Below are 27,407 nucleotides of genomic sequence, written 5' to 3'. Positions count from 1 at the left end.
GCATCAATTCTTTTCTTGAGATGGTCTCTAATTTCCAGGTGGGATATACTCAAGGTTGTACTTTGGCTCTCGTGAACTTGTTTTAATTTTCTTCAGCTTTGACTTGAATTTGCATATGAGAAATTGATGGTCTGTTCCAAAGTCGGCTCCTGGCCTTGTTCTGACTGATGAGCTTGAGCTGTTCCATCGTCTCCTTCCACAGATGTGATCAATTTATTCCTGTGTATTCCATCAGGTGAGGTCCATGTGTATAGTCACTGTTTGTTGTTGTTGTTAGGTGCTGTCGAGTCAGTTCCGACTCATAGCGACCCTATGCACAACAGAACAAAGCACTGCCCGGTCCTGCACCATCCTTACAGTCGTTGTTATGCTTGAGCTCATTGTGGCAGCCACTGTGTCAATCTACCTCCTTGAGGGTCTTCCTATTTTCCGCTGATCCTGTACTCTGCCATGCATAATGTCCTTCTCCAGGGACTGATCCCTCCTAACAACATGTCCAAAGTATGTAAGACGCAGTCTCCCCATCTTTGCCTCTAAGGAGCATTCTGGCCGTACTTCTTCCAAGATAGATTTGTTCGTTCTTTTGGCAGTCCATGGTATAGTCAATATTCTTCGCCAACACCACGACTCGAAGGCATCAACTCTTCTTCGGTCTTCCTTATTCATTGCCCAGCTTTCACATGCATATGATGCGATTGAAAATACCATGGCTTGGGTCAGGCGCACCTTAGTCTTCAGGGTGACATCACTGTTTATGTTGTTGAAAAAAGAAATTTGTAATGAAAAAGTCGTTGGTCTTGCAAAATTCTTTCATGTGCTGTCCCTTGTTGTTTCTATCACCAAGGCTGTATTTTCCAACTTCTGATTGTTCTTGATTCCAACTTTTGCATTCCAATACCAGTAATTATCAATGCATCTTGATTACATGTTTGACAAATTCGAGACTGCAGAAGTTAGAAAAATCTTCAGTTTTTCATCTTTGGCATTAGTGGTTGGTTTGAAAATTTGAATAATAGCCATATTTACTGGGCTTCTTGGTAGGCGTATGGGTATTAACCTATCACTGACAGCATTGTACTTCAGGATAGATCTTGAAATGTTCTTTCTGACAATGAACGTGACACCATTCCTCTTCAATTTGTCATTCCCGGCATAACAGACCATATGATTGTCTGATTCAAAATGGCCAATGCCAGGCCATTTCAGCTTATTAATGCCTAGGATATCGGTGTTTATGCATTCCATTTCATTTTTGACAACTTCTACTTTTCCTCGATTCATATTTTGTGCATTCTAGGGTCACTATGAGTCAGAATCAATTCGACAGCACTGGGTTTGGTTTGGTTTTTGGTTATGTTCCGATTATTAATGGAGGTTTGCAGCTGTTTCTTCTCATTTTGAGACGTGGCACGTCAGCAAATGCAGGTTCTGAAACCTTTAATCCATTCACATCATTGAAGTTGACCTTACTTTGAGGAGGCAGCTCTTCTCCAATCATATTTTGAGTGCCTTCATCTTCTAGCACTGTATCAGACAGTATTCCACTTCTATTCATAAGGTTTTCACTGGCCAATTTTTTTAGAAGTAGATTGCCATGTCCTTCTTCCTAGTCTGTCTTAGCCTAGAAACTGCACTGAAATCTATCCACCATGGGCAACCCTGCTGGTATTTGAAATACTGATGGTATAGCTTCCAGCATCACAGCAACACACAAGCCACCACAGTATGACAACTGACAGACGAATGGTGGTGGTAAAGATTACAGCCTAGAAAACCTTTTGGGGAAGTTCTACTCTGTCCTATAGTGTCTCTATAGTTAGAATTAACTCAATGGCAACGGGTTTGCTTTTTCTTTATGTTGGGACTCTTTACCTCCATGGATAGTGAAATGCAGTCTCTAGGGTCAGTCCAACATGGGTTGAATTCCTGATCAGCCACCTGGACATGTTGCTTCACCTTTCTGGTCATCACTCGCCTCACCTGTAGAATGATGAGAATAACTTACACCCAGCAGGGCTGTGTTGAGTAATATGTATGCAGTTTTCAGCACAGAGACTGACTCAGTAACTGTTTAAACGTTACTGTTGATAATTGATATTATTGTTATCTATGAAGTCTCACAGTCCAAGTGGTTCATCAGGCCCAGAACAGGACCTGCCTTGTTGTTTTTATCGCGTGGGATTCCTAGCCTTCTGTGCTGCATGGAGGAAGGGAAAGTAGAAAATACCGGGCCAGGTGGCAGACAGCCAGCATCTTTCCCAGTGAAAGTCTTGCTCCAGGCTTTCTTGTTGGAATTTCTCTGGACTGTGGAATTAGCCAAGCTGACCACCAGCCAGCCCGTGGGTCATGGGCTGCGGGTGGGAGCAGAACTTTAGAAGAGTCGGGAAGAGGAGGAGTTGGAAGAGGTGACTGCAGGCTTCTAGACCCAGACTGCTGTCCAGAAGACAGCCTTTCTGGGACGAGTGATCTGGAAAACAGGATGAAGGATGAGCCCACCAGGGGATCCAGCCCAGCCAGAGCCTGAGGGCTGCAGAGGGTGAGCAGCTCACTTAGCTGGCTTTCCATGCCAGGGACAGGGAAAGGCACGGGATTCTTTGCCTTTGGGGGCTCTACAAAGGGTGACTGCCTTGGCTTTGGGCAGAAGTTTGGCGACCTGTGCTGTCTGCTTCTGCCTTGCTACCAGTAAGCTGTGTAGTCTTGGTCAAGTCACTAGCCTTCTCCCGGCCTCAGTTTGCTCATCTGTAAAATAAGGAATTGACCAAGTCTAATATAGGTGTTCCTATGGGAGCCCTGATGGTGCAATGGTTAAGCTCTGGGCTGCTAACCAAAAGGTTGGTGGTTTGGACCCACCAGCTTCTCCTTGGGAGAAAGATGTGGCAGTCTGCTTTGGTAAAGATTTACAGCCTTGGAAATCCTATGGGGAAATTCTACTCTGTCCAATAGGGTCGCTATGAGTTGGAATCAACTCCATGGCAATTTCTTTTTTTTTTAATAGGAATCCCTAGCATTTGTATAGGGCTTTCCGCTGCACGTTTCCAAACAGGGTCCCACTCGGTGCTCACCACAGCCCTGTGTTTGAAGGCATGCCTGGCACAATTTTACAGATGAGGAAACTAAGTCTGGTGGGATGGGTATTCCGTGGGGACAAAGCAAGGCAGGGCCTACAACCCTGGGCGTCCTGGGTAAATCCTGACCTCTGGAGAAGTGCACTCCTCCTCTCCAGCCCTGGTTCCTGAAGACTCCCAGCTCCTTTTCTGGAACCTCTGCCACTACCTTTTTCTCCCCGTGCCCTCACCCCCTGCTTCCCACTGGCTGTCCCAGTCCCTTCACCACCCCCCTTCCTGAGTTACCTTTCTCAGCCTGCAACCCTGATCTGGTTTCTGGGCAGCCAGAGGTGAGCACCAGGTACCCAGGCCCTCCTGCCTTCCTTCCCTGGGTCCCATTTGCCTGCAGCAGGTTTTCCAGAGTTTTCTCTGTTTCATGGAATGCTTTCCTGTGAGGTCCCAAGAGGTGAAATAAGAGGGGTTGTTTAACTTTCTGGGCAGTGTTCTCCTGAGTGTGGGCCGGGACCATCCACGCAGGGCACAGATGTCCAGGGCGCTGGTTAAACAGGTCCCACCTAAGTGACTCTGCGTGTGCATTTTAACAAGCTCCTCTGGGTCTCACAGGCACAGACCACAGTTTGGGAATCACTGCTCATAAAGAGGAGTCCTGGTGGTGCAGTGGCTAAGAGTTCAGGTTGCTAACCAAAAGGTTGGGAGTTCTAATCCACCAGCTGCTTTTTGGAAACCCTATGGGGCTTTTTTTTTATGGGGCAGTTCCACTCTGTCCTAAAGGGTCACTATAAGTCAGGATCGGGTTTGGGGTTTGGCTCTTAAAGAGACTGGTTCTTTAGGCAGTGGAGGGCTGCCCCAACATTGCTGCAGGGTGGCTGGGGCTCAGAGCAGGTGCAGAAGAAGCCTGGGGTAGTAGTGGTGGAGAGGCCACTTCAGCTCTGGGGTACCAGAAGCGCACACTCCAGGCTTGCAGGGAGTTGAGCTAGTGAGCCTGGGACAGTGGTTCTCTGGGGCTGCTGCAGGATCCCTGGAAAACCCAGAGCAGCCCTATCTATAAAGAGGCTCCCTAGCTGGCATTGTTGAGACCCAGTGGGGATGAAAGGTCTAGATTTGAGGTTCCCTGCGACCTTTGCAAAAGACTTCTTGTGGCACAGTGGTTAAGCCTGTGGCTGCTAACTGAAAGGTTGGCAGTTTGAACCCACCACCTGCTCCAAAGGAGAAAGATGTAGCAGTCTACTTCTAGAAAGATTACGGCCTTAGAAACCCTAAGGAGTAGTTCTACTCTGTCCTGTAGGGTTGCTATGGTCGGAACCGACTTGACAGCAACAAGTTTGGTTTTGGTTTCCTACCTTTGCCAGCTCTGCAACCTAGGCAAGTCACTGTATTGCTTCTGTTGTAGTACAATGGGGATAATAATCACAATGCCTCCCTTGCTGGGCCGCCCCAGAGGAGAGGAATAAAGTGCCTGGCAAACCAGAGGGCCTGATGCAACTGCCTCAGAGGTATGGAGAAGGACCTGTATTGGTCAGAGGCTGAACTTGAGGATCCCATAGGCCCTGCACTTCCAGCTGCACTCAGTCTGAGCCAGACATGGAGCCCAGCTCCCCACCTCCTGCTCACATCTGTCCAGGGTGAGGTACGCCCTGTGGCTTTGGGCTGGCTTCTGACCAGGGCTGCCTGGAACACCCCCCTGCTCCCTGCCTGCATTTCCTGTGGCTCACCAGGACCACACATTTACAGGCAAGGAGGGTAAGGACCTGGCTGTGGGGACCCTGCAGAGAGCTGGAGGAGTCTGGAGCCTGGGACGTAGGCCTGGTTCTGCCTCAAGCCCCTGCAGGCTCCCTGGCGAGATGTCTCCTCTCTCTGTGTCTCCTCTGGGAAATGTGACCGACACCTGACTTGCCCGAGTGGAAGGCGAAGTAAGTTAATAGTCATGAAAAAAAGGTGAGAAAGGTATACTAGGCAGCTACTATGTGCTAGACAGAGGCTGTGTGCACTGTCACAAGAGCCCTGCAAGGCAAACTGTTACTAACCCCTTTTAATAAATGAGGAAACCAAAGTGTAAGAAAACACACATACCCTAAAGAATGCATGTGTGTGTGTGTGTGTGTGGTGTAGTGCAGTGGTTAAGGCACTAGACTGCTAACCTCGAGGTCAGTGGTTTGAAACCACCAGCAGCTCCACATAAGAAGGATGTGGTAGTCTGCTTCTGTAAAGATTTACAGCCTTGGAAACCCTTTGGGTTCACTCTGAGTCAAAAGTGACTTGACAGCAGTGGGTTTGATTTTTGTGTGCGTACACATATAATAAGTGACGTAGGATGGTCTTTTTAATCTTTTTTTCTAAACAAAGACTGCCCATACCGTAAATATTACTCTGCAACTTGGCGTTATTCACTCAAGAATATAACACACTTCTTTCCAGGTCGGTCCGTATGGAGCTAGCTCTTTGCGTAGCAGAGTGCATGTTCTCAACTACTCTCCTCTTGGTGGACGTTCGGATGTCTAAATTGTTGCTGCTTCAAACGGTGCTGTAGCAAACACGGTTGGATGATGAATAGGTACCATTATGTAATCATGCTTCTATTTCTGTAGGATAGATTCCTAGACATGGAATCTATTGCCTAAAAAGCTGTACAATTCATGGTCTCACCAGCACTATATGTATCGGATGTTATTAAATTTTCAAATTTTTGGCAATCTGATGCCTTTCCCCCTACCTCTCCAAAAAGTTATAATTGCCGTAATTTGCATTTCTCTTAATATAAGAAGTGAATTGAACATCTTTTCAAATGTTTGTCAGCTGTCTTAGGCTGAGTTCCCTAGAGAAGCAAAACCAGTGAAGAGGGTTTGAAGCACATCATGTATACACACACACACACGCACACACACACACGAACATACACACATACACGCACACACACACACACACAGAAAGAGAGAGAGAGATTTATCTCAAGGAAATGGCTTGTGCAAAAAAAAAAAAGTAGTAGAGGCTGACAATTTCCAAGTCCATGTGTCAGGCATCGGGCTGGTGGCTTCTCTTGAATTCTGTACCTGCATGGGCTGACGGGAAACCCTGGTGGCGTAGTGGTTAAGTGCTACAGCTGCTAATCAAGAGGTTGTCAGTTCAAATCCGCCAGGCACTCCTTGGAAACTCTATGGGGCAGTTCTACTCTGTCCTATAGCGTCGGAATCGACTCGACGGCAGTGGGTGTGGTTTTGGGTTTTTTTTATGGGCTGACGAACCCAAGACAGGCAGGTCAGACGGCAGGCTGCTGGCTCACAGACTGTGGAGGCTGACAAATCCCAAGATTCATAGGCAATACAGCAGGCGGCTGGCTCGAGTCCAAAAAACTGGAGGTCGGATGAAGACAAGCTGGATGCAGGACCCAGAGAGAATAAGAGCCAATGACCTTTGCCTGAATGTCCATGTATATTGGATGCAGGCCACACCCCTGAGAAAACTCACCATACAACTGATTGACTGGTCATGTCAGATCACATCATGGAGGTGATTACATTACATCACAAAATGGGGGATAACTACATCATTCCATAACTGCCAAACCACTGAGAATCATGGTCCAGTCAAGCTGACACATAACCATCACACATAACCACTACAATCAGCCAATATCATTTCTCTTCTATGAATTGACCCTTCTTCTGCTACTTTTCCATTGCTGGTTTTTGTTCGTTTTGTTATGTTTTGTAATTAAACTGTGGGGCTTCCATGCTAATAGTTCAACACTAATAGAGTCTTGAACTTAACTGTACCCAAAAGGCTGTTGTTGCTGCCATTTTAGTTGTTATTATTTTATAACAGATACAATCTGTCATGTGTGGTTGTCGTTGGGTGCCGTCAAGTCGATTTTGACCCCATGTGAGAGAGTAAAACTGTCCCAAGAGTTTTCTAAGTTGTATCAACTCGACAGCAACGGGGAATCTTTATGGGAGCATATTGCCAGGTCTTCCTCCTGTGAAGCAGCTCTGTGGGTTCGAACTGCCAACCTTTCGATTAGCACCCCAGCATGTTAAGCACTGTGTCACCAGGGCTCCTTCTGTCTTGGGTAGTGCTGATGTTTTCCTCCAGCTCTTGTTAATGGTGTCTTCTGTCATGCAGAAATTTTTAATGTTTACCTATGTAGATCTCTCAGTCTTTTACTTTAATGTCTTTGGGATGCTCAATTTGCTCCCTGTCTTAGTCATCTAGTGCTGCTATCACAGAAATACCACAAGTGAATGGCTTTAACAAAGAGAAATTTATTCTCTCACTGTCTAGCAGGCTACAAGTCCAAATTCAGCTCCAGGGGAAGGCTTTCTGTCCCTATCGTCTCCTGTGGAAGGTGCTTGTCATCAGTCTTCCCTTGGTCTGGGAGCATCTCAGCACAGGAACCTCAGGTTTAAAGGACGTGCTCTGCTCCCAGCACAGTTTTCCTGGTGGTATGAGGTCCTCATGTCTCTCTGCTCACTTCTATCTTTTATACCTCAAAAGAGATTGGCTTGAAACACTACCTAATCTTGTAGGTCTTATCAATATAACTTCCACTAGCCCATTTTATTACATCATAGTGATAGGATTTACAACATATAGGGAAATCACAACAGAAGATAAAATTGTAGACAATCATACAATCATAAAAGGGAGTCAAGACCTCACCAAGTTGACAGACATTTCTGGGAGACACAACTCAATCCATGACACTCCCCTACCCTAAGATTATACAAATAATCTCCTATAATTTCTTCTTTTATGGTTTGTTTATTTTTACATTTAGAGCTTTACGCTTAGATCAGGAAATGTAAAATAAAGTCGAATACAGAGATGTCTAATTATTTTTTCCCATTTAGACAGTCATTTTGCCAAAAGCATTTATTTAATAACCTAACTTTTTATAGCAATCGTGAGCAGAAGTTTTAAAAATTTCCATTTCTAACGGCTATAGCTAGTGAGATAGGCAAGTTACTAGATAGGTAGATAGCTATAGACGTAAAAAAGATGGATCTAGATATATGTAGATATGGAAATCAATTTTTATATTATATTTATAGATATAAATGAATGAATTGCTCTATTTTCAATCCAGAAACTGGTCATCACTAGTATTTAATATTTGGGTGTTGGAATTAAATCAATAAAATAAGGAAACTAAATATGCATTACAAACATCATAGAACAAGAGATAAAATTATTCTTTATTGTAAACATCTATATCATGTTTAGGTAATTTTCTTAGAATTTTTATTAGGATCAACAGCTGAACTTTATCATATGCTTCTGTCAGCATTTATTGACATAGTAAAACTCATTTTTGAAGCTATATTGAGCTATACTTCATGTACAATACAGTGCAAATTTAAAATGAATAACTTCATGAGTTTCGGCATGCGTACACCTGTAAAATCCCCGACTTTTTTGGTTTTCGAATCCCTTAATTTCAAATTTTGTATTTAATAGCCTATCTTTCTATTTTTTTATGTGTGTATTTTATTCTTTTTCTAGTTTCTTAGGTGGAAGTTGACTCCTTCGTTTATCTGTTTATTTTTATTGTGGTAAGTAAAGAGCTCAGCTGCCAACCAAAATGTTGGCAGTTCAAATCGGCTAGCCACTCCTTGGAAATCATATGGGGCAGCTCTACTGTGCTCTATAGGGTCGCTGTAAGTTGGAATCCACTCGACGGCAATAGGTTTTTGGGTTTGAAGTAAATATATATAAAAACATTTGCCATTTTTTACATGTATGATTAGTGACATTAATTAATCATGTTGTGAAACTGTCATCTCTATGTTTCCGAATTTTTCCATTACTTATCGGAAACTCAGTGTCCCTAGGGAATGACTTCCCCTTTACTTCTCCTCCTGTCCCTGGTAACCACGAATAAACTTTGCTCTCTATATCTTTGCCTATTCTAGATATTTCATATAAGTGGGGTCGTACAATATTTAGCCTTTTGTGACTGACTTATTTCACTCAGCATAATGTTCTCAAGGTTCAACCATGTCGTAGCATGCATCAGCACTTCATTCCTCTTATGGCTGAGTGATGTTCCGTTGTATGTATGTACCACGTATAGTTTATCTATTCATCTGTGGGTGGGCATTAAGGTTGTTTCCACCTTTTGGCTATTGCAAATAGTGCTGCAATGAACATCGGTGTATAGATTTTTGTATTTCTGCTTTCACTTCTTTTGGGTATATATGTGAGCTCATTTATTTTAAATATTTATTTATAAATAGCTAAATCATTTAAGGTTATATTAAACTCATGAGATATAGCAAAAGCTATTCTCAGAGGAAAATTTATAGCAATACCCAAACCAAAAAAATGCATTGCCATTGAGTCAATTCTGACTCATAGCTACCCTATAGACCCCATAGGACAGAGTAGAACTGCCCCATAGGGTTTCCAAGGAGCACCTGGTGGATTTGAACTGCTGACCTTTGGGTTAGCAACCGAATGCTTAACCACTACTCCACCAGGGTTTCCATTTATATCAATAAAAAAAAAAAAATTTCAATAATAGGATTCTATAAATCCTCACTTGCTGCCTCAGTTTTTGTTTGCTGTGTCCTGATGCCATAAAAATTGGTGTCCTAGTTTCATCACTAACCTCTGTTCAGATCACAATGCAGACAGTTCATCAGTGAAGGTTTTAGACAGCTGATACCATTGTGACACAGAATAGCTTTTTAAACCTAGAGAATCAAGGCCCTAGGTCTGAGTCCTGGCTTGGTCTTTCTTGTACTAGATGTATTTAAGAGTGTTTGGGGACTTCGGGGAATTGTGGGGTTTACATAAAATTTACCTAAAGTAATTAGGTCTTTGTTCTTGCTTCCTGAGAGAAACAAACTTTCTCTCTTTTTTAAATTGTTGTTGAAAATACGCACAATAAAACATACACCAATTCAACAATTTCTACATGTATACTTCAGTGACATTGATTACATTCTTAAAGTTGCGCAACCATCCCCACTTTCCTTTTCCAAATTGTTCTTCCTCCATTAACACAAACTCACAGCCCCACCTAAGCTTCCTATCTAGCCTTTTGAGTTGCTAGTTGCTGTTGTCAATTTGATCCCATACAATAGTTCTTTTTTTTTTTTTTTTAAGAGCAAAATGCTTAAGGCAGACATTCTTCAAATAATTAAACTAAACTATTGTTCGGTTTAAAGAAGGATTCAGGGGGTATTTTTAGTTTAAGGTTTAAAGATTATCTCAGGGCAATAATTTCGGGGGTTCTTCCAGCCTCTGTGGCTCCAGAAAGTCTGGATTCCATGAAATTTTGAAATTCTGGCTTGCATTCCCCTTTTTTGATCAGGATTCTTCTGTAGAATCCTTGATCAAAACATTTAGTAATGATAGCTGCACCATCTAGTTCTTCTGGTCTCATGGCAAAGGAGACAGTTGTTCATGGAGGTAATTAGCCACATATTCCATTGCTTCCTCCTATCCCTGACCCTGAGAAGAAAATTTAAATCCTTGGAATTTCCTGAAAAATAGTGGTGCCTTTGTTATCTATAAACCTCCAGACCATATTTGAGAGTTAGATGTCTCAGACAGGGGCTGACCAGGCCAGAAAGACCACCTCATAGTATCAGCTGACCTCGGGGCAGGTGGCCTCATTCAATCAACCATGACTATGTAATGAGACCCCAGTAGAGGCTCTGGACGTGGAAGTTCCATGAGCTTCCTTGTTGACTAAAGGCATTTGCCCTTGGGAGGGTAATACACCCTTTCTGGGATATAGAAGCTTAGTGCTGGGAACCCTCCCACCCTTTACCCAATTCACCTCTTCTTTAAGTTGATCCTGATTTGTATCCTTATAATATAGCATCATTCATAACACTTCTGTGAGTTCTACAAATCTTTCCAGTGAATTATTGAACTTGAGGGAGGAGTGGGAACCAGCAGGCCAACGAGGGGGCTGGGAAACCCTCAGCTTGTGACTAGTATTCTTGACGAGGTAGAGGGCCAGGAAGTCAGATATAAGGGGACTCCTGGGGACTCCCAAGCTTGCAGCTGATGTCTAAAGTCTTGGACCTACCTGGCAGTCCTGGAGGACTGTGTCTTTTAACTTGGGAGATCTGAACTAGCTCCAAGTGGTTAGGGTCAGAGCAAGAAATGCTGCATGGGCAGCTGGTGTCAAAACAGAAGTGGCAGAAAAGTGGAAAGTGGAGAATTTTGCTTTCTGTTGACTTTTATGTTTACAGGAATAAGGGGAAAAAACTACTGGATTTGGATTTGAGCTCTGTCTGAATAAATTTAGCTCAGTTACATAAATGCTCTGAGCCTATTTCTTCACCGGTAACATGGCATGGCCTACCAGGTTGTCAGAGAGATCAAATGAAGTCATAGGTGGAAAGTATTTGGGAAACAGTGAAGAGCAGCATAAATGTGGGGGGAAAAGTCATTGTCATCATTATCATCAAATGGCCCTGTCATTTCAGAATCTAAACAGGCATAGCCTGGGCCGGCCAACACTAGATGGAAGGAAGAGGCCAGGCCTTAGAGACTGAGAAGGAGCAGCACGGGTAGGCTCTGACCCTATTCCATGGCAGCAGCTGAGTTAGAGGAAAGCAGAGGCCCTGGGACCACCAGGAACATCCTCACATGCCTTCTTCTTGCCCATAAACCTGGCTCCTTTGTCCCCAGCACCATGAATGCTGAGGAGGATGCCAAGTGGCTTCAGTGGGTGACACAGCAGTTTGAGAGTGTGGCAGGAGAAGACCGGGAGATCAGCCTGCAAGAATTCAAAACAGCCCTGAATGTGAAAGAGGCAAGTGTCTACTCCAGAAGCGGGGACCCTACATTTACATTTTATAGTGTTTGCAAGGAAAGAAAAGGGAGCCCCTCTGGGTTCCTCTGGGTTTGAGGTCTCTACCTTTAGCCAGGCTTGGTGGGGGGGGGCGGATATTTCTTTTTCTGCCACTGGTACCCTCATGCCCCCATTCATGGATGCACCTCCTGGGGTCTTCAAAACAACACGAGGTTGCAAATCAATAGTTTGTCAGTTCTTAAGAAATCCTATTGACCTCACAATTTCCACTAGCCTCATGGGCATAGCTGGTACTATGACTTAAGTAAGCCTCCTTCCAGAAATAGCTTTTCAACAGTTTGTACCTGTTAAAACTCTTGATTGCACTGCCACATCATTCCCAGTACTCTGTCGGTGTCATAGATCCCCGCCCACCCATAAAATACCCCAGTGCTGTCGAGTCCCATAACAGCCTGCAAACCTGACAAATGATGGAGGACGTAGCAGAGAGATGGCAGGAATGAGCCTGCAAATGCCACCGTCTCCCCAAATCGTCCTGTGGGCTACCTTAGGTAGTGACCTTGTCCTTAATAGGGACTAGTCATTCAAATGCCCTTATTTGGAGTCCCTGGGTGGTGCAAATGGTTAACATGCTCAGCTGCTAAGAGAAAGGTTGGAAGTTCAAGTCCACCCAGAGATGCCTTGAAAGAAAGGCCAGGCGATCTCTCTAAAATCAGCCATTGAAAACCCTCTGGAGCACACTTCTCTGACACACATGAGGTCACCATGAGTCAGAATCAACTTGATGGCAACTGGTTTAGTTGGTCAGGGGACTTTCACTTGCTGGTACCAGGATACTGCTTGGAACTCTAATTGCCATGTCTTCTTCCATAGCAAATATGGAGGAAGAAAGAAAGTTCCATTCTGCTTAGTGATACATTCCCATCATAACAGGAGCCTATAAAGCAGCTTAAGATAAAGGCCATTCAGGCTGTTAAGAGAGTGATGAAGGCATTACTCAAGAGAACTAGAGGAAAAAGGCAGGGCTGATGTCTGTCCCCACTGCATACTTGTAAACTCCTCAGAGTTACATTAGGTCAGGCTCTAGAGCCCTTCAGGCTCCTCCCCATCTCGAGGGGAGCGTGCCAGGGCATGACATATCTGGGACACAGATGCAAGCCTGTCTTGTTAATTTCCGTAGTACATGATTGTTGAGTGAATAAATGAACAGGCATTTAAGAAAAACCCTTGTTAATTTCCGTAGCACTTGATTGTTGAGTGAATGAATGAACGAGCGTTTAAGAAAAAGCCTTAAGTGTAGGCTGTAGGTAGCCTTAAGGCAAAGAGAAGGAAAAAACGTAGGTATTCCAGTGGCACATACTCTACAAGTCCTTCCCAGATTCATTTTCACTTATTCCTTGGGGTTAACCCAAGGGGGATGAGACAGGGCTTGGGAGTGGCCTGCAGGAGGATCCTTTTCCCATGATGGGTGAGAGGCCATCAAATGTCTGGACTGCAAGGCTGCCAGGGGCTATGGCATGTAGGGGGCAGAGAGTCTATGCAAATGACCTGGTCCAGGGGGCCAGAGGGGGCTTAGGGCCCAAACACAAGTCCATTTTTGCTGAAGGATCTCAACATTTCTTTCACGGGAGCCGAAATTCACTCTCAGCAAGTGGGCATGGGCACCACCCCAAGGTGTGGCCTCATAAGGCCCATCACACCCTGTGTTCAGGTACCTGGTCCTCCCCCACATATTTGGAGCCCAGGTCCAGTGGCCACACATGTGCATGTCTCCCTTCTCTGGCCACAGTCCTTCTTTGCCGAGCGGTTCTTCACCCTGTTTGACTCTGATGGAAGCGGCACCATCACTCTCCAAGAGCTGCAGGAGACGCTGGCCCTGCTCATCCATGGCAGCCCCATGGACAAACTCAAATTCCTCTTCCAGGTGTACGACGTCGATGGTAAAGGCTCTTCCTGGGGGCGGGGCTCAGTGGGCTGGGGACAAAGGGACCCCAGTGTGCCCCACGAAGGGCCACCCAGACCCTCCAAGGCCCAGCATGGGACTCTGTCCAGGTGAGGTGACTGTCCATCCCTCCGTGGTTCCCTCCCTCCCCCCGTACCCCGCCAGGTTCTCTCCTTCTGATCCCTGCCCCATGGGGTGGAGAGAGGGAAAGAGTGGGAAGGACAGTCTGGCCCAGTACACAAATGCCCTTTATTCAACTCACCATAAGCCAGGACTTCCTTTTGTTCTTTTCTATGCTTGAAAAAGGCAATTGCTGTGTTACTTTTTCCTTATTATAATAACGAGATACGCTCATTGTGAACATTTTAGACAGTACAGACAGGTAGAAAGAAGAAAGCAAAAACCACCCATAATCTTTTGATATTGTTGTTAGGTGCCGCCTAGTGGGTCCCGACTCATAAAAGACTCATAGTGACCCTATATTTAAAACGGAATGAAACACTGCCCAGTCGTGCGCCATCCTCACAATCCTTGTTACGCTTGTGCTTTTGCTATACTACCTTCTAACTTTTTACACACACATAGGCGCCCTATGCACACCTTTTTTTAAAACAAAATGGGATTATATTATACATACTGCCTTTTTTCCACTGAATGATGTAAGTATCTTTTCATAGGAGACTGTATCAATTTATAACATTATTTTTAGCAGCTGTATCATATTCTGTTGTATGTATATGATCATATGTGCCAAGCTGCGTGGCCTAATAGTAAATAAGCTTAATAGTTAAACACACAGAGGCCAGACTATCTAGGCTGAAATCTCAGTGCTCACACTGCATGACCTTGGGCAAATTACTTTTCTGTGCCTCAATTTCTTTAAGATAGGGATGAAAATAATAATAGTACCTACTCTAAGGCTGATATGAGAATTAAATTAGTTAACTTACATAAAGTGCTCAGAACAGTGCCTGGCATAGGACGTAGACTGTATGTGTGTCAACTATTATTAGTAGTATTTGTCCAAACCCCTGTTATTGGAGAAATCCATTGTTTTTCTTTTTTTTTTTTTTGGCATTGTAAACAACACCGCAATGAACATCCGGGTGTGCACATCTTTGATGACTTATTTTATTATTTTCTTAGCATAAATTCCTAGAAAGGCTTACGCTGTACATTCAGGCCGGACGTTTCAAAAGGGAAATAAACGCAGTCTAAGTTGTTTGTGACAGGCAGTTTTCTGCGGGAGTCACGGCCTTGGCCCATTCTGCACTGTCTTGAGAGAACTCTCTGACTTCCAGGGCTGGACAATCTTCCCTGGCCCTGGGACCACCGCAGCAGCTTCTCCAGTTGTAGGCTCCTTCCTCGGTGACACAGACCCTTTCTCAGCTCAGACATCCAGAGTTTCCTTGGGGCAGACCCAGGCGGTTTGGGGTGCCAGCCAGAGCTGGGGCCGCACCTTTTTTTCAGAGCAAAGCGAGCCCGATCTATTCACATACACTTTCTCTGGGAGGAGCAATAAAATACATCCACATGCCAGTGAAGACAGGAGAAAGGAAGTGGGGAGAGGAAGAGCTTTAGAAGAGACTGGGAGGAAGGACTGCTGCCCCACTTTTAACCCCAGAAAGCTCACAGGTCTCTATAGATTAAGGAAGCAAGACCATCTGCCGATGGTCTTGGAGGTTGCGTAGTATTTAGAGATTCTGGGGAAATTGGCAGCGTAGTGGTTAGGTGCTACGGCTGCTAACCAAAGGGTCGGCAGTTCGAATCCTCCAGGCGCTCCTTGGAAACTGCCTCTATGGGGCAGTTCTACCCTGTCCTGTAGGGTCGCTATGAGTTGGAATCGACTCGACGGCACTGGGGTTCTTTTTTTGGAGCCGGGGGAAGGCATTCACCAAGGCCAAAGCTTCTCCATTCTTGAGAAGGCGTCCATCTTTGGTAAGCTGGGCAGTAGGCAGCCATGGAAGGGGGTGACGTTTTGTCCTTTGGTTGCCTAGTCTGTACCCCAGAGGTGAGTTGGTTGGCAGAAAGCTGGAGGCAGGCGCACAGGGAAAACCTCTTACACCGCCCGATGCGACGCAACGCGTGTGCAGGGCGGGGGAGTCTGCAGGTCCACAACGGGGGTGCTGGGCAGGCGCCCCTCGCCATCCGGTCCCATCCCGCCCGGCGCAGGCAGCGGCTCCATCGACCCGGACGAGCTGCGCACAGTGCTGCAGTCGTGCCTGCGCGAGAGCGCCATCTCGCTGCCCGACGAGAAGCTGGACCAGCTGACGCTGGCGCTCTTCGAGTCGGCGGACAAGGACGGCAGCGGCACCATCACCTTCGACGAGCTCCGTGACGAGCTGCAGGGCTTCCCGGGCGTCATGGAGAACCTGACCATCAGGTACTGCCCGGTCGCCGGCCCTCGCCTCTGGCCTCCGGGCTGGGATCCGGATCAGACTCCAAGGTGGCCGGCTGTCGCGAGGGGGCGGGGCCGGTTCCTCATCGCCCCGCCCCGCCCCGCCCAGGTCCCGCCCCTGCCCGGGCCCCACCCCCAGCCCCGCCCCGGCCCCATCCCAGCCAATCCCGGCTCAGCCCGCCATCTCCTAGGGGACTAAGGTCTGCCCTGCGGGGCAGCCATTGTCATACCTCCATTTTTTGCAGTATGTCTTCAGAATCAGCTCACAGTATCTAGTCCCTACTAGGTGCTGGGCACTTCACTCACATTAGTGAATTTTATAGCAACGCCCACTTTATAACAGGAAACCGAAGCCTGGAGGTGAAGCAGCGTGCCTAGAATCACGCAAACAATTAGCAAAGGCAGCCACTGATTTATCTAATATTGGTTTCGCAGCTGCTATGTTCCAGGCACTTTCTGAATAATAGCCATATGGCTGTGAACGATGTCCCCGTCCTCCAGGAAGAGCGACATATAGTTTATACCAATAAACAAATAGATAAACTTAAGCCATAGAAAACTGGTAAGTGCTAAGGAGAAAACAAGGTGCAACGACAGACTCAGGTTGTCTGAGCCCAAGGTCTGAATGGTGTCGGTTTTGTAGTTCATCCTATCCGTGTTTTAGCTTTCTTGAGGGCTATTTACCACAACACGTCTCAGGTTCCTCGATCCTTCTCAATTGCCCTTTTTTAACTGGGTAATAAGAAGACGTAGGAGCCCTGGTGGCACACTGGTTAAGAGCTATGGCTGCTAACCAAAAAGTTGGCAATTCGAATCCACCAGCCGCTCCTTGGAAGCCCTATAGGGCAGTTCTACTCTGTCCCATAGTGTCACTATGAGTCGGAATCAGCAGCAACAGGTTTGGTTTTTGGTCCACACTATTTACTAGCTGTGTGTCTGTGAGTCACTGGACCTCTCTGTTTCTCTGAGCCTCAAGAGTTCAAAGAGTTGCCTGGGTACGACGGGAGAGGGGTCTCTAGGTTCAAACTCGGGGGTGCTGCCAGGTCCCTCTGAGCCAAGCCCCTCTCTTTCACAGCGCCACCCACTGGCTGACGCCCCCCTCCGCCCGGCCACGCCCACGCCCTCCGCGCCCCCTGACCCTCGCCTACTGGCACAACCACCGCAGCCAGGTGTTCTGCCTGGCCACCTACGGGGCCCTCTGCGTTCTGCTCTTCGCGCTGGCTGCGAGCGCGCACCGGGCCCAGGGTGCCAGCATCATGGTGGCCAGAGGCTGCGGCCAGTGCCTCAACTTCAACTGCAGCTTCATTGCGGTAGGGCCCCCTGGCATGATGCGGGGAAAGGGGCCAGGGAGTGATGTAGGCTCCTGGAAGGCCAAGGTCTCACACGTGGACACCTGGAATGCTGGGCCAACACTCAGAGGTGGAGGCTGAGGCTCCGAGAGGGGCAGTGACTTATCCATGGTCACACGGCCAGTTAGTAAATGGCTGGCCTTTATTGAATTCTTACAAGGTGCCTGTCAGGGTGCCAAGCACTTTTCATTTGATCCTATGGTGGGCCCTGAGGAGATGGACTGGCTCCTGGGAAGGGCTCCAAAGGAGAGAACTCTTCCAGTGGTCTTGAATGCTAGACTAAAGAGCTGGAATGCGATCCTCTGGAATGTGACAGTGAGTGAGGTTTCCAACCATTTTTGATCACATGCTCATATAGTTAATAACAACAACCAACCTTCCTAATATCCCAGTACATGTTTATTTATTTATAACTGTATTACAAAAACCATTGCTGTCAAATCGATTCTGATTCATAGTGACCCGATAGCACAGAGTAGAACTGACCCATAGGGTTTCCAAGGAGTGCCTGGTGGATTTGAACTGCTGGCCTTTTGGTTAGCAGCCATAGCTCTTAATCGCTACGCCACCCGGGTTTAACGTATAATTGTATATATGGTCTATTATCATTAAGAGTCCCTAGGTGGTGCAAATCATTAAGCGTTTGATTACTAGCTAAAAAGTTGGCAGTTCGAATCCACCCAGAGGTGCCTCGGAACACAGGGCTGACAATCAATCTGCTTCCGAAAGGTCACAGCCTTGAAAACCCTATGGAGCAGCTCTGCTCTGCACACATTGGGTCCCCATGAGCTGGAATCGACTAGATGGCAACTAACAACCACATTATCCTTACCTATTTTTTTATTGGACACACAGCACAATATAAGGCAAGATCCATCGTTAATGATCATGGATATACATCTCTGTTCAACTCCTCTTCTGGATAATATCAGCTTCTTGTCAGAACGGGCTTTATTTTTAACCTCAAACTGACTGACAAAGAGTTCATACCAGGAGTGGGAGACACGTAGGTTCATTTCCTTGATCACTTGCTCTTGCATAATTAGCGCTATCTTCAATCTGTAGTTTCTGTACGGGTACTCTTTATAAGGTCCACGCCAAAACCAAACCTGTTGCCATCAAGTGGAGCCCAACCCATTAGCAACCCTATAAGACAGAGTGGAACCACCCCATAGGGTTTCCAAGGCTGTAATCTTTACTGAAGCCGACTGCCATGTGTTTCTCCACGGAGCATGCTGTTGGGTTCAAACCACCAATCTTTTGGTTAGCAGCCAAGCGCTTAACCACTGCGCCACCAGAGCTCCTTCCTTTGAAACTACTTATTTTTTTGTGAAGGGTAGTTAAAGTTAGCTTAGTTAAAACCAGATAATGTCAACTGCAAGTCCCTGTATCTGGATGCTCATGAATACGTTGAAAGCAAATGACCAAGTGAGGGAGCCCCTGAGGACGGCCCCGCGTTTTGGAAAGCCCAGCCTCCATCCTCCCCGCCCTGGCACCTCGAGACCCACATGTGGCACGTGCCTATCTGCCATGCAGACTGAATGAGGGCAGCACGGCAGCGCAGACGTTAAATGTTAGTGAAAGCTTATGGTGTTCTCACGTGTTCAGATATAAAGTAACGCAGGCAGACATTCTGTAACACTGTCTCTGTTCCAGTGGATTCTGGAGACCCCACTTTAGAGACCCCAGCCGTGGACCTGCGGCAACCAGCGATGGCCTGGGAGCAGGGGGCTGTGGCGATGGGGCCAGGTGAAGAAGCACAGCCAGCCAGGGAGGATGCTGGGAGGCAGCTGGAGAGAGGACAGGGCAGAGAGGGGGAGAGTGAGGCAGGCTGTCTGTCACTTTCGGACCAGGTGCTGATGCTGAGACGCTGCCTCACCTGGCTGCGGGCCACAAGGCTGGCTCAGGTCCTGCCGCTGGACCAGACCATCCAGTTCCACCAACTGATGGGCTACGTGGTGGTGGGGCTCTCCCTTGTGCACGCTGTGGCCCACGTTGTGAATTTTGGTGAGTGATCTGGTGGAGGAGGAGACCTCGGGGAGGAAGGCTGGATCTTCTCACAAACCACTCAATTATCCAGCCCTTAGCCCAGGGCGTGGGCACAGCCCCTGTGGGTCCTGCCTGCCCAGTGGGTGGAGAAGGGGTGGCCTGGGTAAGCTGGCCGTCTGGACCAACATCCCTGCCTATGCCAGCATTGGATGGGGAGGGGTGGAGGAGCCAAAGGGAAGGTGGCCTGGTAAGAGCTTAGTTTGTGCATGTCTTCAGTGCTCCAGGCTCAGTCCGAGGTCAGCCCCTTGCCGTCCTGGGACCTGAGGCCCACCGTGAGGCCTGCTGTTGGCTGGGCCCATGTCCCGGCAGTCCCCACATGGACCGGGGTGGCCCTGCTCCTGCTGCTCCTCCTCATGTTCGCCTGCTCCAGCTCCTGCGTCCGCAGAAGCGGCCACTTTGAGGTGCCCGGTCCTGCCCCTTTGCCTCTCCCCACGTCAGGCTCCCTCCCTGTTCTTGCTCTATCTCCTCTAACTTACCCCAGGGTCATAGCCCAGGAAGGTCCCAGGCTGGTCTACATATTATTTGCGTGTGATTGGGGTTCTGCCATTTAATCCCCAGTTGAAATGAGAATGTTTTGTTTTAGAAGGTTCTGCCTTTTCACTGGTTTATCAGCTCACTCTAATTGGATTGAGCTGGGCTCAAGACAGCACGTGGTGGGGAAGGAACACAGGCTCACCGGGGTTCAAATCCCCACTCCACTATTGGCTGGTCACAACCTTTCTGAGCCTCAGTTTTCTCATCTGTAAAATGGAGATTTAATTCTCTGCCCTTTGAAGTTACTTTAGGAATTAAATGAGATAATTTGGTTATACTGTCTAGAGAAAATGTTATGAGATAATACTGAAGCCACTAACCGTATACCTGACACAGAGGTGCTCAGAAAATGTTAGTTCCAACTTTGCTTCCCTCTCCCTAGCCTCCTCAAGAGGAGGTCACAAAGCCCTTGGTTTGGAGACCCTTGCTGTCTTCCGAGCTGACCTGACTACATAGAAATAGACACATACAGAGCACCTCCCCTGGGACCAGGGGGTGAGGAATCTGGCACTCAGGAAACTTGCCCAAGTTTTCATGGCTGGTCAGTAGTGGAGTCGGTGTTAAAACTCAGTCTTTGAAGCAAGTCCCTTGCTTTTTCTTCCCCCTCCTAGAAAGCCATTGCTGTCTTCCCTTTTTTCTCCCTGAGAAAGGGTCACTGGGATGGGGACAATGATCCTCCCCTTGTCCCAGCCCATGATTCCTTTGGGGGTCCCCCACCCAGCCCGGAACATCCCCAGGCAGGTGTTTCAGATCTTTGCCTCTGGCAGGAATCTTCCTTCACAGACATCATTAGCTGAGCCACCAGACAAAGAATCCACGAAGCTTCCCAAGCTGTACCTCCTTCTCTTCCCAGTCCCCTAGGTCCCCAGGAGAGGGTGTGTATGGCCCAGGCTCTGGGCACCATCCTGGCTTTGAGGATGGTCCTGAACCCTACTCTGTTCCACCCACCACCACCCCCTGACCTTGAGCTGTAGCTGTTTACTCCTCCCTCCCCTCACAGGTGTTCTATTGGACCCACCTGTCCTATCTCCCCATATGGGGCCTGCTTATCGCGCATGGGCCCAACTTCTGGAAGTGGCTGCTGGTCCCCGGCATCTTGTTCCTCCTGGAAAAGGTCATCGGGCTGGTGGTGTCCCGCATGGCGGCTGTGTGCATTGTAGAAGTCAACCTTCTCCCCTCTAAGGTGCAAGAGGGCCCTTCCCCATCTCACTCTGAGGGGCTGAGAGGAGCCACAGGTGGTGGGTGGAGCAGTTGGGTTCCTTGTTAGGCCCTGAAGGAGTAAGGGACTAGTATAACCCCAGGACTGCCAAAGAGACAAGCAAAGGACAAGACCTGTCCAGCCCTCCAGGAGCGATGTGTAAAAATGACATGGAGGCAGAGTCTAACCACCTCTAACTTCACAAGGGGGAAGGAGGAACAAAATCAACAGCCCAAGGCTGATTCCTATGAGGTGGAGGTCAGACATGCGTACCCTCTTTGCCATCTTTACCAATTCTGACACCAACTGTCCCCCCATGGCACTCTCTACTTCTCTGCTGGGTTTGATAATTGATTGCAACGCGACGGCCACACAGAACTCACAGACAATACTCAAGATTATGGGGTTTATTGGGGAAGTAACAGGTTACAATTCAGGTTCAGGAAGGCTCAGAAGACCGTTCTTCCATCAGGACAGCCTTTCCCAGCCGTGCCACAGGCATGCATCTCTCTGACCGTGGCCTCTGCCCTGCTCAGGGGCAAGTGTTACAAAGCTCTTCTAGCTCTGCCCATAAGTGCCCAGAGTGAGAAAGCTCACTCTGCCAGTAGCTGCAGCCCAAAGGCACTCAGTTTTCTCATTCTGTGGGCCGGGAAGCCCACTGTGCCATCTCCTGCCAGTCTCTCCTGCAGCTGTCTCTCTGCCTCTCCTTCCTTGGTGGTGGTGGGATCCTCTCTCTGCTCTGGAATTGGCTCTCTTTTAAAGCAAAACTGACTGATCCCCTTGGTAGGCCACAATTGCCTTATTTGCACAGTCCCACCCAGTCACTTGGGTGGGAGTTACAAGACTGTGGCGAGGAAGGCCACACAAAAGCAACCCATCTCAGCGCAGATGCTTTAGGAAGGGGCAGGCAGGATACCATCAATGGCCAGGTCTGGGTGGAACAGTCTCAGTTCAGCTCAGCAAGCACATATAAAGTGCCTCCAAGGTGCCGGGCCCTTCGCTAGGTGCTAGAGACCCAGAGAAGGCTTAGGCAGTGTCCTGCTATCCACAAACCCACAGGCTAGGAGGAGTCAGCCCTTTTGTTACAGGGCGGAGCCGTGTAGATGAGAGAACGGGTGACAGGAGCTGTTAAACCCTTTGTCTTGGAGAGGTCAGAGAAGTCTTCAAAAGAAGAGAGAAGATGTCATATAGGGTTTTGAAAGATAAATAGGAGTTTGTTGGATAGATAAGACTGGGAAGGGTATACCTGGGAGAAGGAACAGCATGAGCAAAGGCACAGAGGTGGGAAAGGGTATTCTGCATTTGGTGAAATGTGGGTAATTTGGCATAGCCACAGCTTCAAGTCAGTATCAGGTCGCCAGGAGAAACTGGAGAGGTGGGCAGGGAACTGACCATGATGGGCCTGTCAGCTGTGCTGGGAGCCTCATCTGCAGACCACAGGGAACCACGGAGCAGGGCGGGGCGGTGGTTTTGAGCTGGGACAACATGGTCCATTTATTCTAGCTAGATTTCTTGAGTTGCTCTGTGGCACAATTTAGAGAGGACCAGCTTAGAGGCTGTGGCCCGTATGGAGATGGGCACCCCTGAGGGTCTTGACCCTGAGCTCTGATCCCAAGGCAGTGGCTATAGGATGGAGGGGGTTACATATCAGAGGAGGACTCAAAATGTAACTGGCCGTATGTTGGGATGAGAGAGAGGCAGGAGTCTAGGATGTTTCCTGGGCTCTGAGTGACCGGTAGATGGTGGTGCCATCTACAGAGAAAGAGGAGATAGTTCTGGGTGGGCTTAGCTCTGGACAACTTGAGTTCGAGGACGTAGGAGGCTGAATAATGAGGCTGTGGCTTCTGCCTTGACTCCGGGATTTGACCAACAGCCTTGCTGGGATTCCAATCCTATTGTTTCCAGCTGGTGGCCTTGGGCAAGTTATTTAACCTCTCTGATCCTCAGCTTCTTATCTGTGAAGTGGAGGAAGATTGGCATAGCTCTCATAGAGCTGCTGTGAGGATAAGAGATAACACTTAAAGTGCTCCACACAGCTCCAGCATGTAGTAAATGCTCAATACATGGAAGCTGTTGTCCAGGAAGATGTGGTTTCAAAGGCGAGGTGCCCATTAGGTGGTTGCAATGCCAGCCAAGTACGGGCTGTAAGTGCTACAGAAGCCTCAAGTGGGGTTAAAGCAGGCAGAGAAAAGCCTTCACTATTTCACTAAAAAGCAGTGTTTATACCCCAAGAAGTGGGGTAAAACTCCAGACCCCACTCCAGACCCAGCCTGACTCCCTTTCCTTCTCTAATTGTCACCCGCCTCCTCTCTGGGCCCACTTCCTGGTTGGTCACATAGGCTCCTCCCACCCCCTGCAGCACTCTCAGCCCTCAGAGTCTAGAAGGGTTGTCTGGGAGCAGCTTCTGGCTCAGTGAGCCCATGTCCCACCAGCAGGAGGGGCCAGTCACATTGGCAGGTGTGCTCAGGATGAGCTCCCACTCACAACACAGAGAGTCACAGGTGCTGGGGCCTGCCAGGTGCGTGGTGGAGGCTGCTGGGCCAGCCTCTGCCTTCTTGCCTCAGAGCTCCTGGCAGCTTTGGGCCTGCAGGTATGACTCTGCTGTCTTTCCTCTGTCCCTAGGTCACTCACCTCATCATCAAGCGGCCCCCCCTTTTCCACTATAGGCCAGGTGACTACTTGTATCTGAACATCCCCTCCGTCGCACGGTATGAGTGGCACCCCTTCACCATCAGCAGTGCTCCTGAGCAGAAAGGTACAGCCAGAGCAGCCAGTCACTCCACATGCCTGCAGCCTTCCTGCCCTGTGCAAGGTGGCCTGGGACTAGGAACCAGGGGTGCACAAGACAAAGTCAGCTGCAAAGAGCTCCCTCTGAAGCAGGGGGCAGACATGCAAACGCTCACTGAATGGGGTGATGCATTACTCTGCTAGGGTGAGCTTGGGATGACTTCATCAGAAGATGGTAAGGTCTCCCTCGGAAAGATCAGATCTCTGAGTCTCACAGCCGTGGCTGCCAGGGTAGCCCTGAGGAAGGACATTCAAACCTCAGCTTTAGCAGCTGAGGCATCAGCACCAATTTCTCTAGTAAGATGAGGCCACTCCCTGCTAGAGGCCAGCGCTGACCCCCTGACCCCTTCATCCTGTCTCTTGCTCAGACACCATCTGGCTACACATCCGGTCCCAAGGCCAGTGGACAAACAGGCTGTGTGAGTCCTTCAAGACATCAGACCCTGTGGACTATGGCTCCAAGAGGCTGTCAAGGAGTTTGAAGATGAGGAGGAGTCAGAGGAGGTCCCAGGTAAGTGGCCGTGGAGGAGAAAGGGGTCCGCCATGATGGCAAGGCCTCAGGGACCAGTCGGCTTCTTCTTCTTGGTCAGGCATCAGTCACTGAGCAACTGCTGTGTACACAGGACTGGATGACAACTGCTGACTGTGGCCAAGAGCCTCCTCAAAGCCCAAGGATCGCAGATACCTCAGTCTGAATTCCTCAATTAGAAAGGGGTACAGTGGAGGTCGGGAATTGTAGGGGAAGTTGAAAGCAGAAAAACCCAGCTCCATATGCTCCGGTTGGTCCTAACTTCATAGCCTTGGGTACATCATTTAACCTCCTGGAATCTCAGTTTCTTCAACTGTGAGATGGCGGTAATGCCCACTCTGGGCTTCTCTTCATCACAAGATTCTTTTAAGGACAAATTGAATGAAGGCACATAAAGTACTGAGTGAGCTTGGCAGCATAGTCCAGGTGTGCCACCTTCATCACCATCATCATCATAGTATTACCTTTTGGAAATTGAAGTGTTATCTTTTAAGCACTGATGAAGCCCACAAAGCTGACCAGCTACTGGTGCCGTGGAGTGAATCTGGGCTATGCAAAATTTGACGGAGTTGTAGAGAAAGGCTAGAGGAGCTCCCGAGGAAATGAGAGTAGGCAAGGAAGCCTGAGGGTGGCTGAATGCAAACTGAGTAGCTGTGCTCTTGGCTGAAAAACAGGTTACTATATGAAAGGTCTCCCTTGCCCTTGTGGCATTTAAAGTCCAGAGGAGAAAACTAGGTGGAAGCCTTCTTGGCCAGCCCAGAGGACCCTTCCAGAACCACACCAAGAGCAAAGTTTTGGGATTTGGAGTGGGTAGGAACGAGAGGAGAGTTCTCTGCTGTTAATCCGGGGAAGCTCCTGAAGAAGGTAGCTGATTTTAAAACCGAGCAAGTCGCAGCACGCCGGATCAGTAGATGGAGATGTTACAAGCTGTTTCCTTGGAAACCTGAGTATCACTGCCAGATAAGGAATTGCCACAATCTTTCTGGAGGGCAGTCCGGGCCTATGTGCCAACTTTTCAATAGGTATAACTGCTAGCAGCAATTCCATTTTTAGGAATTTATCCTATAAGTCTCATTGGACGGAAGTACAAAAGGTACATTGATCACCTTGTTCATTTAGTAATTTAGTAAATATTTATCGAGCATAGCACCTACTGTTTGCCAGGTCCTGTTCTTCAGCTGGAGGTGTTTCAATAAGCAAAACAGACACAGCCCCTGCGTACGTTCTACTAACACAAGACATATATGTCGGGTGATAATCACTGTTATGTAGAAACATCAATCAGGGTAAAGGGATAGAGATGGGAGAGGTGCTGTTTTATAGAGGGTGGTTGTTTACAGTAAATTAGAAAATAACAGTGATCAAAATGACCAGCAATAGAGGAGGCACTAAATAAATTATCGATCATCCCTTACAATAGCATTTTGTTGAGTGTTGTGCAGTTGACTGTGACTCATAGTGGCCCTGTGTGACAGAGTAAGGGTTTTCTTGGCTGTAATCTTTATGGAAGCAGATTGCCAGGTCTTTGTCCTATGGAGCCGCTGGGTGGGTTCAAATTGCCAACCTTTTGGGTTAGCAGCTGAGTGCTTAAGCATTGCGCCAAAAGGGCTTCCTAATGCAATAGTAACTTGCCTGAAAACAAATGATTGTGTAAATTTATGTGTATTAGCATAGAAAGCTATTCAAGATATAGTAATTGGAAAGGCAGATCACAAAGCAGTATGTGCCATTCGAGGAGCCCTAAGCACGGTGGTGGAGTGGTTAAGAGCTACAGCTGCTAATGGAAAGGTCAGCAGTTTGAATCCACCAGGCGCTCCTTGGAAGCCCTATGGGGCAGTTCGCCTCTGTCCTTTAGGGGACTATGAGTCAGAATCCACTCGATAGCAGTGGGTTTTTTTGGAAGTGCCCTGTGGCTCTGCAGGAGAAAGGCCTGGTGATCTGTTCCCATAAAGATCACAGCCAAGAAAATCCCATGGGGTATTCCTACTCTGTCACGTGGGATTGTTATGAGTTGACATCAACTCTACAGCACCTAACGACAGTAACAAGGTTCCGTTTATGTGAAGGAAATGTCTGTGAGTGGGTATGGCTATTAGAAACAAGCCTGGAAGGGCATGGAGAAAACACGAAGAGTAGTTATGTCTGATTCAGGGTACTTTTTCACTTTCTGCTTTAAGCATTTCTGTAATATCTGAATTTTTAAAAAGCTAACATGTATTCAGTTTGCAATGTAAATAATAACGCAATTTCCACTTTGAAACAAACAGTGTTTGCAGCCCCAGCCCATTCATTCCCACACCTCGGCCCAGGGAGTCGTGGCCTCCAGCAAGGATGTCACTATGGAGCTGATATCCTACAAGCCCGAGGAGACTCCGCAGCCTGGAGACGAAGGGCTCGTGGATACAGGGACCAAGGTAGGGACTGGGGCCCAGAAGGAGTAAGGCTGAGGATGCTGGGGCTGGAGGCGGGAGAATTGGCTGGCGTGTCTCCCCAGGGAGGGTGGGTCCTAGGAACGTGGACGAGAAGGCCTCAGGGGCAGTGCCACATTCTGGAAGGTCCCCACAGTACGTGCGTGCTTCTGCAGCCAATTGTTTGTATACCACCTTCATAACTTCTGCCGTATTCACTTCTCACTGGTTCTCTTTTCTACTTAGCATTTCTTTACATCCCAACATTATTTTAAACTTAATTATATTTTAATTATATTGCGTCTTTAATGGGAAATCAGTATCACGTGCAATAAACAGAAGATAGCTCTAAAAGTAGAAACAATGAAAACCCAGGTT

General features: G+C 47.8%; 1 protein-coding gene across 2 annotated transcripts in view; it reads left to right on the top strand.

Annotated features, from left to right (window-relative positions):
- The first annotated feature begins 2,193 nt into the window (after positions 1-2,193).
- NOX5 (NADPH oxidase 5) overlaps positions 2,194-27,407 on the top strand; it is a 34,034-nt gene continuing 8,820 nt past the window's right edge. The window contains exons 1-10 of one of the 2 annotated variants that reach the window (XM_064267333.1): positions 2,194-2,536; positions 11,712-11,835; positions 13,625-13,775; positions 15,950-16,160; positions 17,251-17,485; positions 19,378-19,531; positions 19,790-19,974; positions 21,108-21,290; positions 23,928-24,060; positions 24,461-24,603. In XM_064267333.1, the coding sequence (XP_064123403.1) occupies positions 2,487-2,536; positions 11,712-11,835; positions 13,625-13,775; positions 15,950-16,160; positions 17,251-17,485; positions 19,378-19,531; positions 19,790-19,974; positions 21,108-21,290; positions 23,928-24,060; positions 24,461-24,603 (1,569 nt within the window). In that variant the 5' untranslated portion in view covers positions 2,194-2,486. Of the gene's footprint in view, positions 2,537-11,711; positions 11,836-13,624; positions 13,776-15,880; positions 16,161-17,250; positions 17,486-19,377; positions 19,532-19,789; positions 19,975-21,107; positions 21,291-23,927; positions 24,061-24,460; positions 24,604-27,407 lie in introns of both variants that reach the window. The other variant, XM_064267332.1, reaches the window with a different exon arrangement.

This window comes from Loxodonta africana, chromosome 13 (assembly GCF_030014295.1).
Source record: "Loxodonta africana isolate mLoxAfr1 chromosome 13, mLoxAfr1.hap2, whole genome shotgun sequence".
NCBI lineage: Eukaryota > Metazoa > Chordata > Mammalia > Proboscidea > Elephantidae > Loxodonta > Loxodonta africana.
This window is presented reverse-complemented; position numbering and strand designations above follow the sequence as displayed.